Genomic DNA, 19579 nt, shown 5'->3' on the forward strand with positions numbered 1-19579 from the left:
CAGCATTGAAAATAATAATAAATGTTTCTTAAGCAGCAAATCAGCACTGAAGACTGGAGTAATGATGCTGAAAATTCAGCTTTACCATCACAGGAATAAATTACATTTTAAAATATATTAAAATAGAAAACAGTTATTTTAAATTGTAATAATATTTCACAAAATGTTACGGTTTTTACTGTATTTTCATCAAATTAATGCAGCCTTGGTGAGAGACTTCATATAAGAGACTTCTTTCAAAAACAAAAAAAAAAATAAAATAAAAAATCTTACCAACACCAAACTTTTGAACGATTTATTCTGTATATTTTGGTGTTTTCATCCAGTTATTTTTATATGATATCCCAAAATGTGAATAAAATACATGTATGGAAGCCTGATTAATGTGAACTGGTTTATGATTCTCAAATCTCTATTCAAAAATGAGCACTTCACCCAACTTGCCTTTGGTTTCTTGTAGAATCCTGACAGATACCAGCGCAAGACCTGCTTCATCCTGCAGTATGGGCTCTCCTCCGTCACAGCCCTGACACAAAAAATATATATGATGATAATCTCTTCTCCAACAAACCCACTGAAACCTAAAAATGCTAGATTTAGAAGTACGGCTAGCTGCAGTAGTGATGCTAATGAGGTGCTTACTGGGACAGCAGGTCAGCATGGTAATAGTAATCTGACAGCTTGTCCAGAAATGAACGTGGCTCCAGGATAAACGTTGGTAAAACCACTTTAGACAGGTCCATCCCTGGCCTCAGCTGCTTCAGGAGAGTCCAGATTAAACCCTTATTCTCATCTGAGACTGTCTCGACCTGGGACGCCTCACCAGCCTTTGATGACAACAGAAAAAAAAAAAAAAAAAACTATATATATATATATATATATATACACACTGTATACCTATATACACTGATCAGGCATAACATTATGAGCACTGACAGGTGAAGTGAATAACACTGATTATCTCTTCATCACGGCACCTGTTAGTGGGTGAGATATATTAGACAGCAAGTGAACATTTTGTCCTCAAAGTTAATGTGTTAGAAGCAGGAAAAATGGGCAAGCGTAAGGATTTGAGCGAGTTTGACAAGGGCCAAATTGTGATGGCTAGATGACTGGGTCAGAGCATCTCCAAAACTGCAGCTCTTGTGGGGTGTTCCTGGTCTGCAGTGGTCAGTATCTATCAAAAGTGGTCCAAGGAAGGAACAGCGGTGAACCGGCGACAGGGTCATGGGCGGCCAAGGCTCATTGATGCACGTGGGGAGCGAAGGCTGGCCCGTGTGGTCCGATCCAACAGACGAGCTACTGTAGCTCAAATTGCTCAAGAAGTTAATACTGGTTCTGATAGAAAGGTGTCAGAATACACAGTGCATCGCAGTTTGTTACGTATGGGGCTGCATAGCCGCAGACCAGTCAGGGTGCCCATGCTGACCCCTGTCCACCGCCGAAAGTGTCAACAGTGGGCACGTGAGTATCAGAACTGGACCACGGAGCGATGGAAGAAGGTGGCCTGGTCTGGTGAATCACATTTTCTTTTACATCACATGGATGGCCGGGTGCGTCGCTTACCTGGGGAACACATGGCACCAGGATGCACTATGGGAAGAAGGCAATCCGGCGGAGGCAGTGTAATGCTTTGGGCAATGTTCCGCTGGGTCCTGCCATGGATGTTACTTTGACACGTACCACCTACCTAAGCATTGTTGCAGACCTTGCACACACTTTCATGGAAACGGTATTCCCTGGTGGCTGTGGCCTCTTTCAGCAGGATAATGCGCCCTGCCACAAAGCAAAAATGGTTCAGGAATGGTTTGAGGAGCACAACAATGAGTTTGAGGTGTTGACTTGGCCTCCAAATTCCCCAGATCTCAATCCAATCGAGCATCTGTGGGATGTGCTGAACAGACAAATCCATGGAGGCCCCAACTCGCAACTTACAGGACTTAAAGGATCTGCTGCTAACATCTTGGTGCCAGATACCACAGCACACCTTCAGGGGTCTAGTGGAGTCCATGCCTCGACAGGTCAGGGCTGTTTTGGCAGCAAAAGGGGGACCGAAATAATATTAGGAAGGTGGTCATAATGTTATGCCTGATCAGTGTATACCTTGAATGCAATGTAAGTCATTTTGGATAAAAACATCTCAAAATGTTAAAGTAAATGTTAAAAAAAGATACCCATGTCATTCATGTTCTTTCAGTAAAAAATATGCTTGTGTTATAGAGTGGTGCAGGTATGACATAATTTTGTAGGCCAAAACGCGGAAGCGGGTTAGCATTTTAGCACTTCCGGTTCTATCATTCCGAAGTCAAAGGGTTTTTGTCGAGGGAACCAGTATGAACCAGCAGGGCTCATCCCTATGCCCTAATCCCTTCAAAGGATTTACCCTCTGGAATGACAGCTTTGAAGGGATGAAGGGCATAGGGGTCAAACAAACTATTTCTTTTGGAAAGCACTTCTGCGTCATCTTAACAAGACAATCAAGGAAGGTACCTTCATCGCACATTTTGTACACTGGTTGACCTCCCAAAAAACACACTCTGAACGATGAGTAGATTGTGCAAGCTGCGCCTTTAGTTTAACGTTATTTTATTTATTTATTTATTTTTGGTTTATCGCACCATATTGTATAATGTGTCTATGTATTTGAAACTTTTGAATGGACTGTTTTGTATTGAAGTACAATGTCGTTTTAAATATAATAATGTACCAAATCTAACTTGTATAAATATTGCAGTAGTATAGAAAAATACTATACATACATTTATAGGTAAAATCGAACTCCGAGCCTCCTGTACCCATTCTGTGACGCCAAACAACTTCCCTGTGCAAAGGATCATGGGGGCCCGAAGTGTTCATCAGTTGTACTCTTCGAAATCCTTAATTCCGAAGGGCCCTTTGAAGTGGCCAGTTTTGAGCACTTCGGTTTGGAATGACCCTTCAATATGGCGGCCATGATTGTTTTCACTCAGAAGTGCCCTTCGGAGGGCGATATATCCCGTTTGGAACGCACCTTCTATTGACTGACACCAATTAATTTTTTGTATGCTTTATTGGCCAATACAACAGCAGCCTTGGACTTTATATTGGTGTGGATGTAGAATCACATAAAACCAAATGTTTTTGTTAATAATAATACCATAATATTGGTGGTTTATGGTATTAATAACAATAATAATATGGAATTATTAATACTACCATATTAATAATTATACCATATTCAGAGGCATGTTTTTCATCCATTATTAAATTATTTTGGGTGAGTAAATAAATTATTTTAAAGTGAGTAGTATTTGGCTGGTCATGTGATCTCAAAATGACTGCCACCATGAGACGGACCACCACTATGTAGAATAAAACAGCTTTTTCTAGACAAGGAGTCTCATTTATAAAACACGTAAAAGCGGATTTGATTCAATGGATTTCATCTTATGTCAAAAGTAAGGGAAGAGCATGTATACGAACATTTTACGCTCATATACGGTATACCAGTAATTTAATAATTCAACATCTTTAATATTATTAATATTATTATAGGTGTAAATGAGTAACTGCTTTGTGATTTAAGATGAACTGTGATTTATAAAGTGCTATACATATAGGAAATTTTTTGAGCATATGGACATTTCATAAATCATCAATAGGAACATTTCGGAAATTGTTATACGTTCACAGTTAGGATCATTCTACGCACATCTTTATAAATGATGCCCCAGATGAAGCATAATTTCAATTATAATAAAGCTGAGTGTTGTATTTTAGTCTGGCCTAAAATGACATTTAAGCTGAAAAATGCACATTTTAATTGGCTAACGTACAATTTCTCTTTATTTTAGCTTGTGTTCATTGACAGGAACCATGTTTATTGCATCACTGCATAACCGAAACGTAATTAAGTTTGTGCTGGATAGACAAAGCAGTTCATTCAGACCAAACAGAGACTGTGAAAAAGCCATATTAAGTTATTACCTCTCCCATCTCTTCATAGGCTTCTTCAACAAATGCTGTTGCCTGGAGACACACATCATCCGATTGGTCCATATCACTCTCCTCGGTCAATCTGCCTCCATTCTCATTGGCCGCATTGTCTGAGTCTTCATGCGTCTCCCTCTCTGATTTGTCCGAGTTGGCATCGTTCTCCATATGGTTTTCCAACATGGAGTCATTCAACCTTTAAAACAAACAAACAAATGACCATGTGAGATTTGTTTTGGGTGCAATGTGCACAATTTTATTGTATATTTATTTTAATTTTAATTTTTATTGTTTTATTCACTGTTTAATTTATTTTTTAATATTATTCTGCTTCTCCCTTTTGAAATATTTATCTCAGAGAGATTTGTTATGTTCACGTTCAAAGCCTGTCAAGATCAGTTGCCAAAGCAACAAATCACATGACATTCATCTTCACGAGTAATTTGAAGGACAGGGCCGTCACCATGGTCACAATTAAATGAGCATGAACGTTATTTTCAAAATTCCTGTTTTGTCCCATTTGATGCTTCAGGCAAAAAATCTCTAAAGAGAAATAGGAAGCATCTGACTAGTAAAAAGGTTTTACATAAGTAATCTGACCATTAGCAAAAAGCATGACATTAAATAATCTCTTTGTGTTCACCACACACAGAGATAAGAGGAAAACCAGCATACGTCCTGCGACGCTGGCTGTCAGCAGACCAGCAAGCCAAAAAAAAAAAAAAAAAAAAAATGTGTCCTTACCTTGCCAAGAATAATTAAATCCTGATACTCCAAAGATTGGTAAACAAAAATTAACAAAAACACAGAAAAAGTCTTTGTTTACAGTCAAAACACAGTGATTTCCCTGTACAGTTCCTGTTTCGACTGGTGTTTGCACAGAAAACCTCTGCAGTAACGTGTTTTCCAAAGCTGTTTTTCCTGCTTCACAGCTTCTCTGACGTGTGCGAGCGCTTGTATGAGTGTGTTTGTTTGTGCTGATGGTGGTGTTGGGTTTACATTCTCCTCGTCTCTTCCTGCTTCTCTGCCTTTCACGTAAAGCTTTAGGGCACAGCTGATTGGACGACAGCTTCAAAGTGGCTAGAAAGAGGTGGGGTTTGGAATATATAAATGATTGCCAGCCCAAGGATGTCACTGGCAAACAACGTCTACTATTTCTCTTCCTCTCAGGTACGCAAACACTATGGAATTTAAACACTTTGAATCTTATTTGATTATTTTGCAGAGAATGCAAATTAATTATTAATGTTAATGTGATATCTCATGTCATGGTTATAGGCCTGTGTCTCAGCTATTGATTTTGATTAATGGTATTGTATGTCACACAATATTAACATTATAGTATTTCTAATTACTGAACAATATTTGTATTTAAATTTAATTTAGCATTTATACGGAGTACTAACAAGGTGTAATAATAATACAATGAATAATAAAATTGTGTTTAGGGGAAACCAATCAATCAATCTAATTTATGACACATCAAAATTTGTATATGATCATATCATTACTGGTGATGTTTGCTAAACCAAACAGACTTATCAACTGCATAGCAACATGCTAAAAGCCAAATCAAAAATAGACCAGAAAACAACAACAACAACGTTCAACACTAGACAATGAACACAGAGAACTGAAGGTTTTAAATATACAAGATAACGAACTCAATGCAAAACAGGTGTGCTCTAATTAGTAACCTAATGAGTAAAAATGACAACTGATGAATAACTTTCAAACAGGAACATAGGTAGACGGCAACAAAGAGAAACATAAGAGTCTATGAAAATTAAACTAAAACTAAAAATGACAGAATTCCCCCTCTCCAGAAGGTGGCTCCTAATGTCATAAAAGAGATTAAAAGGGCAGTCCATTTAAAAGGGAGTGTCATAGCAGGTGGCAGAAGAGTACCCGGGTGGATCAGATGGTGGGAGGATCCAGGGAGGAGATGAATGCAGGTGGAGGCAAATGGAGGTCTCAATTACAGGTGTCAGAAGAGTACCACGGTGGATCAGATGTTGGGAGGAGCCAGGGAGGAGATGAATGCAGATGGAGGTCCCAATTACAGGTGGCACAAGAGTACCAGGGTGGATCAGATGGTGGGAGGAATGAGGGAGGAGGCGATGGTAGGATGTTGTAGGTGGAAGCCAAGAGCACAGGTGGTACAAAGGCCAACGGCCAGGGTGGATTTAGCAGCCCAACCGCCAGCAATGGAGCCAAGAGCTCTGGAGACCTGGGCGAAGCTGAGGTGGTGGCAGGACTGGATGAAACCGTAGGATCCAGAGGCCTAGGCATAGCCACAGCGACGAGCACCTGAGGTGGAGCCAGGATGTTGGTGAACTGAGGCGACTCCAGTGTGACAGAGGACGAAGGTAGATCCGGAGGGAAGGCGGTGAGATGGAGCACAGCGAAAGGCCCAGAAGTCCGTTGTGCAGGCAAGATGGAGCCGGATGGAGGAGGGAGCCTGGTGGAGCTGACTGGTCGATGGGCCGAGGTGGAGTTACGGGAATGGCGGCCTGAAGCGAAGCCAGGGGATCCACATCCCAAGGCAGAGCTGGTGCCCAGCAGATCTGAGGCGGAACTGACTTACAGTATAGTTCCAACAGTAGGGCCAAGGGACTGAAGGGCACCAGTAAAGGCAGCGCTGAAGGACTGACTGATTAGGACAGAGGAGGTGGGAGAGGGAGGCAGGGTGGGTGGGTGTGTCTTCAAAAATACTGAAATTTTAAAACTGATCCTGACCTGCGGTAGTGAGATATTTAGGTACGGTAGAACCAGTGGTGATACAGCTTTTAAGCAGGGCAGGATCATTAGTGAAAAGGTCTTTGAGCTGGGCAGGGCCAGCAGTAAAAAACAGTCTTTGAGCTGGGCAAGACCAGCGGTGATGAGGGCTTTGTGCTGAATAGGACAAGTGGTGATGAGGGCTTTATGCTGGACAGGACCAGCAGTGAAACAGACTTTGAGCTGGACAGGACCCGTGGTGATGAAGGTTTTGGGCTGGGAGGAATCAGGGGAGGAAGGCTGTCATTGCCCTCAAGCTCCTCTCTATTTCCCATTGGTTCATATGTAGAAGTCGGCACACAAACCTGGTCAGACTGGGCGGTGACACTCGGCTCCAGGACAGACTTGGCTTTCAAGCTCTAGTTCCACTGCAGGCATTGGCTCAGGGTCTGTGGTGGGTGTCAGTGTGGTCTTCAGCTTTGCAGTGGCCATCAGCTGCGGAAGATGACCTCTCTCCAGGTTCCTTTTCCCATGTCTGGTAACTCAAGGGGGCTGTAAAAGAGGCTTTATTGTCTCATCATCAAAGTTGGATCTTGCAGCCAGTTGGCTAAAGCGGGCAGAGTACTCCAAGATAGAAAGATTCTCACGTGCTAAGTCGATGAGTTTCGCTGCAAAATCCATTTTCTTCTTTTGCGGTCTAGTGTTCTGACAGGGGCTGGTCCACAAAGGATGATGAAGAAGAAGGTTTCAAATAAATAGTAGCATTAGCTTTTAATTCAACAATATAACAAAAAGGAACAAAGCAACAGCATGTACTGAAACACATTCAACACGACAATAAACACAGAGAACTGAAGGTCTCAAACACTTAAGATAATGAACTCAATGCTAAACAGGTGTGCTCTAATTATTAACCTAATGAGTAACCATGACAACTGATGAATAACGTGCAAACAGGAACATAGGCAGACGGCAACAAAGAAAAAACAGTCCATGAAAATGAAACTAAAACTAACTAAACGTGACATCATCATTGTCAGCTTATCAAAGCAAAAAACAACAAAAAACAACTTCTGCTGTAGATGTTTTAGAATAAATGCAGAAATGCAGAAAGTGTTTGGTATGGTATATTTGCTGTAACCAGGGGGTATTCCAGAAAGCAAGGTTATCTTACTGTCAAACATACTCTGAACTCTCGTTTAATTAACCCAAACCTTGCTTACTCGAGGTATTCTGGTTCCAAAAATGCGTCCAGGAGTAAGTTTAGCGAACCCAGAGTCTGTTAATGGTTAACTCACAAGACATTCTCAACAGAGTGATGAATAGACGAGTCACCATGAAAACAGATGCTAAGAAAAAAAGCATCATACTAGCAATTTGGTGATTGTGCAATCATTTTTCAATCTTTTCATTTAATAGTGTTTAATGAGTAAGAACTATATTGTTCATTTGATTGATGCTAATTATATAATAAAAGAAAGACTGATTAAACTAAATAAAGGTCTGTGCTTGCAAAAATAAGTATAAATTTATTTTTTAAGTTTAGTCAATTTCCTTCCACATTGCTTGAAAGGTAAGATCTATCATATTTGTTATTTATTGTAGAAATACATTATAGCATATAATATATAATCAACTACATATCATATATATATATAGCATACTATCATACATAAATATATATATAACATACATAAATATAATATACATAAATATATATATATATATATAATATTTTGTGCAATCTGTCACGCCCACTGGAGCTTCATCAATAGGGCACACAGAACCTGCTCCGGACCTCGAATTGCCAGAGCCCATCCAGCCATCCACCACGACCATCATGGACTTTAACCCTGAGCCCACCACAGACCCCGAGCCCGCCATGATGCCCTGTCATGGCAGTTCTTTTGCCCTGTCTCCGCTGGCTCCATTCAGCCCTTCTGTGACTCCTTCGCTGGGTCCGCTCATCAGCTCAGATCATCTTGGATCCGCCTTGGGCTTCCTGTTTGCCAGCTCTGCCCTGTGGGTTGACTCTCTGGCTCCACCTCGAACATCCAAGCACCTCACTCTACCTTAGTCAGTTAACCAATTGGCTTAACCTTGCCTCCTTACTCTTTGGCTCCACCTGGGATCGTCATCTGCTACAAAGGGCTTCCTCATCTCTCCGGATCCACCTTGGTCAGTTGTAGCTCTGCCTTCGCCACAGACATCCGGGCCGTCGTCTGCACCTCGCCCCCTCCACCCCTTCGGCTACATTGGGCTCCTCTTTCTTTCCGGCTCTGCCTCAGTCCTCCAGCACTTTGGCTCCACCTTGGCTGCCTCTGTCAGTTGTCCACCTGGTTACGCCTGGTCTCTCTACCAACGCTGCATCATGGCTTCACCATGGGGTCACTACCTGGCTCCTCCCACCATTGGCTCTTCCCACTGTCATCTCCTTCCTGGCTTCTCAGTCCTGGGTTATACCGTTTGCCAGCTTTGCATCCTTATCGTAAGCACCCACCCTCCTCTGTTGGACTTTTGTTGTTGTTTTAAGGCATGTGGACACCCCTTTTTGATGGGGAGTGGAGGGTAGTAATGTCACATCTGATCTGTATTTTGCTTCAGTTGAAGCAAATTATCCATTTAGTGCATTAAATGTTTTGTAAGAGCAGTAATAGATAACTGTTGCAGTAACACACTCTGAAGGTGGCTGACTGTACCGTATGTTTAAAATGTACAAAAACTACTCTAGATAGACAAAAATGATTGGGAGATGAGAGAGATCTAAATATGATGTCACAGACTCAAACCCAATTTTCCCACATGAGCACCAAGGCTCTGAAAATGGAGGTATATTAAAGTAGATAAATAATTGATTATTTTCTTCAGCTGAGACGCTTCAGATGCGCACTGTTCACCATGATGTTTTGAATTGTTTGAAATATGTTTGGAATCACTTTGAAAAGGAAAATACAGTTAAGTGCAACATGTGCAGAGTAAGTCTGTCATTCATTCATGGCAGGTTCTTCATGTCAGAAGATCTGTGAGAAAGATTATGTCTAAGACGGCATGCTCTGAAGTGGCTGCCAATCCTGGGCTTGCAAGCTTTAGCGCAGATGGGTAAAGTAAAGATTGGGTCAATGCTATTGTCTACTTTGACAGCCAGGCCTTTCCAACATTTGCGCTTCTCCTGGGCAGTTGTCACTCTGCATTCTTTAAACTCACCAGCAGCTTTCTTTGTGAAAGTCCACCAAATGTATCTGTCTGCTGCCAGTGTCTCCCAATTTTGGGGGTTGATTATAGTTGGCCATAGGAGTTAAAAATCAATTTTAAAACATACACTGGTTCAAACTAGGATACTGCACTGTATATGTTTGATTTATGTTGAAGTGATTGAGACTTTTAATGGTGAGACTTATGTTTTTGTAATCAGGCTTTTTAAAAAATGTATGCTGAAAATATGCTGACAAGCCAAAAACAGTACAGTGGGTAATACTCACTGCACGAGGTCCTGGTCTGTGAGAGCCGTGCACTGCAGCAGCTGCAGTATATGTGAGGACTCAGAGGAGCTGCTCAGATCTCCATCCCTGCAGCTCTTTGCCGTCATCTTCGACAGGCTGGAGCAGCTGAGAGCCAGTTCTAGAGCGTCCATCCAACAGCGTCCTGGAGCAAATGACATAAGCTGTATAGCCTTCAGGTGGACTCCATATTGAGAAGGCAGTTTTACAGAAGAGAAATGCCAATGCTCACCATCGGATTCAGATGCTGCCCTGAAGATCAGGTAATTACTAGGCAAGGGTTGTGTGATGGAACCAACAGATTCTCCTTTAGGACCCTGAAAAAAACACAGACACTAATCAATCCCAACAACAAGGTCAAGAAAATGTGTTCTTGAAGATGTTCTTGTCTAACCTTCATGGCCCATATGGACTTATCCAGCGGATGGTAGACTTTGAAACAGAATCCGTCCTTCTTTGAGGGCCTTTCGATGAGTTTACAGGCGTTGAGAAGAATAGTTCCCACCCAGTGTTCTGAACCAGGCGTCTTGTAAATCAGGAGAATGCCAGGCTTCAGGACGCACCATAATTTCGTCCAGCTCTTCAATGTTCCCCGAATCTGATCCAAGAACAACATCTTAAAGCTATTGCAAAATCATTCATTGTTATAATGAAAACCAATGAGGTTTACTAACTAACCTTTAGCCAGTTGGACATAATAACCACACTTGGATCCTTAAGTGCACTGAACAATTCATTGGCGACTCTCTTCTTTTCCTGTCGATAGTTCTTTTTTTGAACCTACAATATAAAAGGTTAAGGTTTAATGCATTGCTCAAACATCAGCTAGGGGGAGTAAGTGGACGGCAAGACATGTAAAATGTCTAAAAACTTTGCTGAACACTAGAGTGCACCATATACAATACCAAAGAGCTACAAAACAGCAAAAGATACAGCTGTAAGCAGAAATGAGTGGGATCAAATTTGGAGCTACCATTAAGAAATAGGTGAAATGGACTTTTGTGTTCATAATTTAACATGTTTTGCTTTGTCTTCTATGAAATCTCTCTGTTGAACAATTCAACTGTAGATGATTATATACCTGATAAAGCTTTGGTATTTTGTGTGGTTGATTTTAATAGCATCACAGATGACACTTCATATTTTTGATTGTATACAAAACTTAAATCATATACCTCTTTTAATATATCTTTAAATCTCTCTTTAAACTCTCTCTCTATTTTAGACTGTAGAGAAGAACTCTGATTGGGCAATGCAATGCAAACATCACTCATCTCAAGCCATCTCATTTAATTTTTGTTTTTGTAGAAGTATAACCCCAAATTAACATTAGAGTCTATGGAGTTACACTGACGGTCTTACATTTTAATTTCAACATACACAAAAACTCATCAAATCTTTTTAAATTTTTACAGTTTCTTTACAGGAAATTTATTTTTTAAGGGTATTGCCAAAGATAAAAACAATAGAAAAAACAGTGTTATTTAATAATAATATTTTATATACTATTATTGTATTTCTTAATATTTAATATTTATTTCTTAATATAAAATTAGCTTTCATTTTTATATTTTCAGTTTTCATTTCAGTTTTATTTAGTTTTAGTGATATGTTTTGTGCTCTTTTTATTAGCTTTTTTTATTTTGCTTAATTATTTCAGTTTTAGCTTTAGTAATTTTAGTTCTTCAATTTAGTTTTAGTCAAGTTTTTTTTTTTCAGTTTAAATTTTAATACTTATAATTAATTTTATTTCAATCGACAAAAATGTGTTTAATATTTATAGACAACAATAATAAAACTGCACTGTACGAGTGGTTCATTAGATAAAGATTTTTAAAGGTTTCACCTAAAATATCAAATACTAAAAACATTTTCATGACAAAACGTATAGGTCCTTGAGGCAAATGTGTTCCTAGTGAGGAGTGAGATGTTTCTGTAAAATTTGAATTCTCTACCTCAAACAGGGTAGTCAGGCTGATGTTTTGAATATTTAACTGCTATTTGTTAGCAACCATATATTCGTCCCAAAATGACAAAATGCTATTAGCCACATGCAAAGTTTGGTGGGATAACATTTGTAGCTGTTTAAAGTAAGAATATGAAAAAAAGAGGCCAGATGAAAAGCTGCATTAAATATTTTAATAAATATTTTAGTATTTCCTCTGCTTACTATAGGGGAAGTGCCTGTATGCAGGTTCTGTGCTGTCCACCTGTTGACTAGTACTGGAGGTGACAACGCGAACAAGCTGCTGTTTTGAGAAACTGGGTCAGGAACTCTGCCTTGAGTGGGAAGCACATCATACCTTAAGCGATTCTTTCCTTGCCAGCTTCTCCGTGGGTGAGGAAGACTCCTTCTCCAAACCAATAAACATCCTGGATTCCGACTGAGGCAAAAAAGAGATAGCAAAAAAAGAAAATCCCAGAAAAATCCATTTAAAATTCATGTAAAGTCAACAGGAGATCAAAATTGACCCTGTTTGCTTTCTTGTTACATGTTCCTGAGCTTAATATGAACAACTCAACTGCACATTATTCCAAAGAAAAAAGGATTTGTAGTCATTTTGCTCCACCTACAAAGTGACTTGATAACATTTTTTTCTCATTGAATGTCCTTATGTTAGGGAAACAAAACGGTTTGTGAATGCCGTTTCATGCTCACTTCCCACTATAATAATCATATTAAGTAAGTCCCCCCATATTAAGTAATTATATTAATTTAGAAATTATAATGCAATTGAGGCAACTTCCAGCTACAACTCTTTCACACTAACTGCAAAAGGCACCAGGCTAAATGCAGCAGGTCTGTTTGGTCAGCTGTGGGTGTCAGTTGAACCAAAATATGTAGAAGACAGCTTCCCTCTTAGGCCCAAATTAGCCTGTAAACTAGATGATTGAGTGTGGAGTCCAGAACAACAGCAGTAATGTTATTTCACTGTTTTATATTCAGGGGTGTTTTCTCTGAGGAGGCAAGGCAGGCAGTGCCTCCTCAAAAAATTGGATGAGAAAATAATCCATATTACAAAAATAAAACAACGCAAATATTACAAAATGTAACATGAAAAAGTATATAAATCACTCGTATTTCTAAAATAACACTGTCCAGTCAGTCAGTCACGTTCTGGGCATACGCATGCTGAGACGGTGTTCGTGGGTGGTTCATGTTCTCGCATGAGAACATGACCACGTCGGCAAGCTGTTCGCATCTCGCCTTTCTCGTAAAGGCTTGAGCTCCTCTGCTGTTGACCAGCCGCCACTTGTGTGTAAAATCAGAGCCGCGGGTCTGCTTAACACTTTGGGAGACCAAGGATTACAGTGGGAGCTTCTCTGCCAGACAAATCCCCGTGGACCTCCCACTCCTCTGCCCTGCATGCTATGGCCACCCTGCAAGTCTACCAGGCCAAAGCACTCATAATGCATGAGGGTAGTTCTGAGCCGGGGTTGATGCAGGAACTGCGCACGGTGACTGATCGTGATGAAAGTGACAGCACAGGCCCCCTGGCTAAACCTTGCAGAGGTGTGAGATGTCGACAAAGCGCACTTTCTCGATGCTCCCATCTCACAAGGTGGCATGGCCAGCTCAGCCCCTCTTCTATCACCAGCAGGCAGTGGTGTGTGGTTCAAGGACGCTGCCCCACTGCGGCTATGTCAGTAGTCCCTCTGACCCCACTTGTACGGCATCTGGAAGCCTGGATAGCGCTTCCCAGCCTGTCTCACTGGCTCATTTGGACTAGGCTATGTGATTCACTTCGCCCGGCGTCCCCCCAGGTTCAGCAGTCTCTGGTTCACCTCAGTGGCGGACAAGGATGCTCCTGTCCTGCATGCGGAGATCGCAGTCCTACTGGCGAAAGACACGATAGAGCTGGTCCCTCCAGCAGATATGAAGACAGGGTTTTACAACCCGTACTTCATTGTACCCAATCTTGAATCAAGCCCTTCACAAGCTCCCATTCAAGATGTCAAAGCAGAGATGCATCTCAGAATGCATTCGTCCCCAAGACTGGTTTGCAGCGATCGACCTGAAGGATGAATACTTTCATGTCTTGATTCTCCCTCAACACAGACCAAGGGCAGGATGGTGGTTCCACTGAAATTGTTTCAGAGGCTCCTGGGGCATATGGCATCCGCAGCCACACCGCTCGGGTTGCAGGAGTTCCCCTAGAACAAGCGTCCAAGCATTTTGTTGTCTTAACCGGCTAGGGTGCCATGTGCAACGGGCATGCTGCCTCGGGCTCCTGGACAGAACCTCGACAGCAGTGGCACGTCAATTGCCTCAAGTTGCTAGCAGTGTGGCTTGCTCTGCACCGCTTCAGATCGCTGCCACAGGGCAAGCATGTGCTGGTCGGGATGGACAACACTGTGGCCACTGTACATCAAAGATCAGGGTGGTCTACGCTCCCATCGCATGTCGCAACTTGACCGCCATCTCCTCTGGAGTCAGAAGAATCTGAGGATGCTTCGCACCATTCACATTCCGGACGAGGTCATTCATGCAGCTGACGAGCTCTCACGAAAGCCTACACTGAGAGGAGAATGGAGACTCCACCCCCAGACGGTCCAGCTGATTTGGAGACGCTTCAGAGCTCCACAGGTAGACCTATTTGCCTCTTCGGACAAGTCCCACTGCCAGATGTTTTACTCCCTGACAGAGGGGACCCTCAGCATGAATGACACACAGCTGTCCTCGGGAATACGCAAGTACGTGTTTCCCCAGTGAGCCTACTCGCACAAACACTGTGCAAGGTCAGGGAGGATGAGGAGCAGGTCTTGTTAGTTGTGTCATACTGGCCCAACCAGACCTGGGTCCTAGAACTGATGCTCCTTATGACAGTCCCTTCCTGGTGAATTCCTTTGAGGAAGGACCTGCTTTCTCAGAGACAGGGCACCTTATGGCACCCACATCCAGACCTCTGGAACCTCCACGTGTGGTCTCTGGATGGGACATGGAGGACTTAAGTGCAAGAAGACACGATAAGTGCCCAGTCAGTACTGTGTTTTTCTTCCTGCAAGAGCGGTTGAAGTGTAGGACACCCTGAAAGTGTACGTTGCTGCTATTGCTGCACATCACAATGCAGTAGATGTTAAGTCTGTGGGAAAGCATGACCTGATCATCAGGTTCCTGAGGGGAGCGAGGAGGCTGAATTCTCCCCGCACTCACCTTGTACCATCTCCTTGCTTGTCAGCCTTGCAGAAAGAGCTGCTGTAGTCAGTACAACAGATCCTGTCTCTCAAGACAGCACTTCTGACTGCGCTCACTTTCGTCAAGAGGGTAGGGGACCTGCAGGCATTTCGGTCGACGAATCGTGCCTGGAATTCGGGCTGGCCAACTCTCACATGATCCTGAGACCCTGGCCTGGATATCTGCCCAAGGTTTCTACCACCCCCTTCAGGGATCAGGTGTTGAACCTGCAAGCACTGCCCCCGGAGGACCCAGCCCTTGCTCTGCTCTGTCCCATTCACACTTTACGCTTGTACGTGGACTGCATGCAGAGATTCAGGACCTCAGACCAGCTCTTTGTCTGTTACGGAGGCCAGCAGAAGGGAAAGACTGTCTCTAAACAGAGGTTGGCCCTGGTGATAGTGGATGCCATAGTCTTGGCGTATCAGGCTCAAGACCAGCTGGTCCCCCTTGGGGTAGGGGCTAACTCCACTCAGAGTGTTGCCTCCTCCTGGGTGTTAGCGCATGGTGCCTCGCTGACAGACATTTGTAGAGCTGCAGGCAAAACCCAACATGTTTGTGAGGTTTTACAATCCCTGTGTAGAGCCAGGCATGGAGTTCCTCCAGCACCCTCGGCAGTCAGACGCTAGGTCTAGTACTCGTGTGTATGCCCAGAAGGTCAGCCCCTGTACTAGACTAGGTGCCCATGTGTTGTGATTCCCCTACGGGTGATCCCACATGTGTATTCTTCCACAGTACAGCTCCCCTGTTGGCAAGCCCGTGTCTTTCCCTTGGCAGAGCCCGCCCTGCCATCACCCTCACAGGCAAGATCCCAATTCGTCAGTAGTTTTGACGTAACGCCTCTGTTCCATCCTTCAGAGAACAGGGGTTACATTAGTAACCTAGATGTTATGATTGGTTTGTGCGATAAATCCTGCCTCTTGCTTTCGTGTGTGTTCACGAATCAGTCTGAATCTTTTTTACAGCCTATGGTCTGAATGAACAAATTGATGGCATTGATGGGAAGACTAATTAAAAAGTAAGTAAACATCTCACCCACTTAAATATCAACTTGAATGACCTGAAAACATGATGGGTTTTTTTTATTGAGCAATCAGCTTGGTGAAATTAAAGGTACATCGTGCCTTTGACCAGAGTTTACTGAGCTTGATGACTGATGATATACGATATATGAGTTGACTACTAAAAAGAAAAGCTGAACATCAGTTCACAAATAAAATATATTGTTTAAATTATTACTGCCTTTAGGTATTATTTTGGAAAAAAATTAAAAAGGCTTAAAAACACTAACTTGATGAGATTTATACTAGGTTTTGATAAATAGAACATTAATAACATTGTTAATCTAAAAATACAAAATAGAATTGTAATTAGTTTCCTTTTTTTGGTGTAACATAATGTTTATTTTACCAGGAAAATGTGACAACGTGTAACTGGGACATGAATTTACATTTCATTTATTAAAATAGTTGTTAGTAATCAAAGTATTATCAGAATATCCAATGAATAGTTACAGTAGTATGTGCAATGCTAAATGCTTTTTTCAGGCTTATACAGATGAGATGCATTAATGCTGCATTATATCCTTGTGTATTATAGAATAATGTCTCACATGGGTCAATGAATGACAGTCTTTTACTGTATATTTGCCCATTAAAAACACATGATACAAACAGATGCGTTTTATATGTGCCTGAGACATGAGTTCTGATTTACTAAAAGCTTTTACCGCATGTAAACGGTTTGGAGAGAAATGAATCAACGAGACTATGATTGGTTGAGTTTTGGCATGTGCTAATTGCAGGTCATTTCACATTTGCAGAGGTCTAGTGAATCCTTTAATCCTTCATTTAGCAGCATTCAGAAATAAACTCTAGTGAAAGGTTAACTAGTAAGCGGGTTGAAATAACAAATGTGTTATGGAAATGTTCTGCAACCAGCAAGTACAGGTTTTTTTCTCTCCCATCTGCATTATTATGTCGTCATATTCCATGCAGGCAGTCAACAAAAAGATTAACGCACCACGCTGCTGGGCGACCGGGCCGGACTGACCTCGTCCCTCAGTAAGGGCAAACCATTTCGCTCCGTTTCATTACCTGCAGAACACACGCACGCACACGCACGCGCACACACACCCACACCAGTACACAAATGCCTAATTAATATCAAGGGCAATAAATGATAATCACCAGGACTGAATACACATTTAACGCTACAGTAAATAACATTGGGGATATCAAAACATAGTCAGCTCAGTCAAAGATTAAACGAAATACTTTTTTTTTCACACATTCCTTTCATAATAAATGTCCCATATTGTGCAAAATTTATTAATTCTAATTTGTTTGTAGCATGTTGCTGTGTGGTTGCTAGGGTATTGCTATGTGGTTGTTAAGGCATTCTGAGTGGTTAATTACGTGTTTGATAAGGCGTTCTGGGTGGTTGTCAGGTCTTCATAATGTGGTTACTATGGTGTTCTGAGTGTTTTTCAGTGCATTTCTATTGGGTTTTTAAAGTGTTGTAGGAGGTTGCCAGGGTGTTACTATGTGGATGCTAAGATGTTCAGAGCATTTTGTAGCACAAGGTGTTCTGAGTGTTCACAGTGCCATGTTTTTGCTACGGTGTTCTGCATCAGGGTATTGCTATGGTGTTTTGAGTAGTTGTTAGGGCATTCTTACAGGGTTGCTAGGGTGTTGCTATGTGTGTTGCTAAGCTGTTTTTGGTGCTTTGAAATTCCTAGAGGGTTCTAGGTGGTTGTTAGGGCATTGCTATGTGTGTTGCTAAATTGTTCTGAGATGTTGCCAGGGTGATGGTGTGTGACTAGGGTGTTCTGTGTGATTGTTAGTGGTGTACTATGTGGTTGTCAGGGTGGTACTATGTGGTTGCTAAGGTGTTCTTTTGAGTCATTAGTATAACACTGCTATAGGGTTCATTTGCTATGGTGTTCTACATCAGAAAATTATGAAAGATAAACATTCTTCAAAATATCTTATGTTCAGTAGAAGAGAGAAATTCATACAGATTTGGAACAACTTAAGTGTGAGTAAATGATGACAGAATTTTCATTTTAGGGTGAACTATCAGTTTAAGGAAGTGAAAAGCACTATGAATGTGGTTTTGTGATGAAAAACATGCAGCTCTTAAACTCTTTAACACAATTATTTACCATAACCATAGTGACTTAGAAGCAGAGCTCCTGTATGTCTCTTGTGCTTGAAGGATGTAGTGCTTCCACACATTTAGGAATAGAATGGATACCTGGACTGAGTGGGTACAGTTCATGATCTCCTCCATAGGAAAGGTTGCGGGTCAGTACACGTGGGTCGATCTTGGGAGGTGACGTGGCTGTGGGACAGAGAGAGAACCGTCTGCGGAACAAGTTCTCCTCTTTCATTGTGCCAGCCAGTCTGTCCACCTGGAGGAGAAAGGAGGAATATCATTATAGTTTGTAGCAACATAATGCACTGAAATACTAATGGATCATCACACACATACACACACAGATTAATGTTAATGCTGCAGTGTCATGCAGCCCTTAACAGAGGAAACAGATAATCAGCAAAGCAAAGTGGGAGTGTGTGAGCAAATGTGTCCCCTCAAACTTGGATGAAAATGGTTCCAGAAAGCTTATGCAACATAAAAATGGATGCTAAATGAGAAGAACAGCTGACAAATATTTTAAGATGAACTCTTAAACGTGAGTTTGCAAACTGAACTAATGAGACAGAGTGCCACCTACAACAAAATAATGGGAAGAAAACACCACTTTCTAATGTGTTGTCCTAGCAAATTACTCTTATGAGCTTTTTCATGTAAATAATCATTAAAAAAAACTCAAAAGTTACCAGTTTGAACCAGTCCTTTGCTGAAAAACTTACTGAATCTGTACTAAACCTAATCCATCCATCCATCCATCCATGTGTATATGAATTTCAAAATCAACCTAATATTTTCCTTAATATTTAAGTCTTTAAGCCCTAAAAACTTAAATATTCACTAAATCACTACATTACCCACATGCATTCTTTAGATAATTAGGTTCGAATTTTAGGGTTGTGAAATGAAAGATTTTAGGTTACATAAGATGACACTAATCAAAGGAGGAAGTCTAAACAGCATGGGCTTTTAGTTGCAGAGCATCTGAATCAAGTTTCCCAGCATCATTCCTTCTCATAAAAAGGAGCTAAAAATAGTCTTTCTGCTGCAGTGTGGATCT

At 41.5% G+C, this 19579-nt stretch overlaps 1 protein-coding gene across 2 annotated transcripts in view; it reads right to left on the reverse strand.

Annotated features, from left to right (window-relative positions):
• The window catches only part of osbpl5 (oxysterol binding protein-like 5), a 52889-nt gene that overhangs the window by 10363 nt on the left and 22947 nt on the right, over positions 1–19579 (reverse strand). Inside the window, exons 2-11 of one of the 2 annotated variants that reach the window (XM_051884414.1) lie at positions 18622–18778; positions 17386–17459; positions 12491–12571; positions 10866–10967; positions 10582–10785; positions 10420–10504; positions 10170–10332; positions 3967–4168; positions 643–827; positions 445–526 (exon numbers count right to left, since the gene is read on the reverse strand). In XM_051884414.1, coding sequence (XP_051740374.1) covers positions 445–526; positions 643–827; positions 3967–4168; positions 10170–10332; positions 10420–10504; positions 10582–10785; positions 10866–10967; positions 12491–12571; positions 17386–17459; positions 18622–18757 — 1314 coding nt within the window. In that variant the 5' untranslated portion in view covers positions 18758–18778. The remainder of the gene's footprint in view (positions 1–444; positions 527–642; positions 828–3966; positions 4169–10169; positions 10333–10419; positions 10505–10581; positions 10786–10865; positions 10968–12490; positions 12572–17385; positions 17460–18621; positions 18779–19579) is intronic. The other variant, XM_051884415.1, reaches the window with a different exon arrangement.

This window comes from Ctenopharyngodon idella, chromosome 24, assembly GCF_019924925.1.
Source record: "Ctenopharyngodon idella isolate HZGC_01 chromosome 24, HZGC01, whole genome shotgun sequence".
NCBI lineage: Eukaryota > Metazoa > Chordata > Actinopteri > Cypriniformes > Xenocyprididae > Ctenopharyngodon > Ctenopharyngodon idella.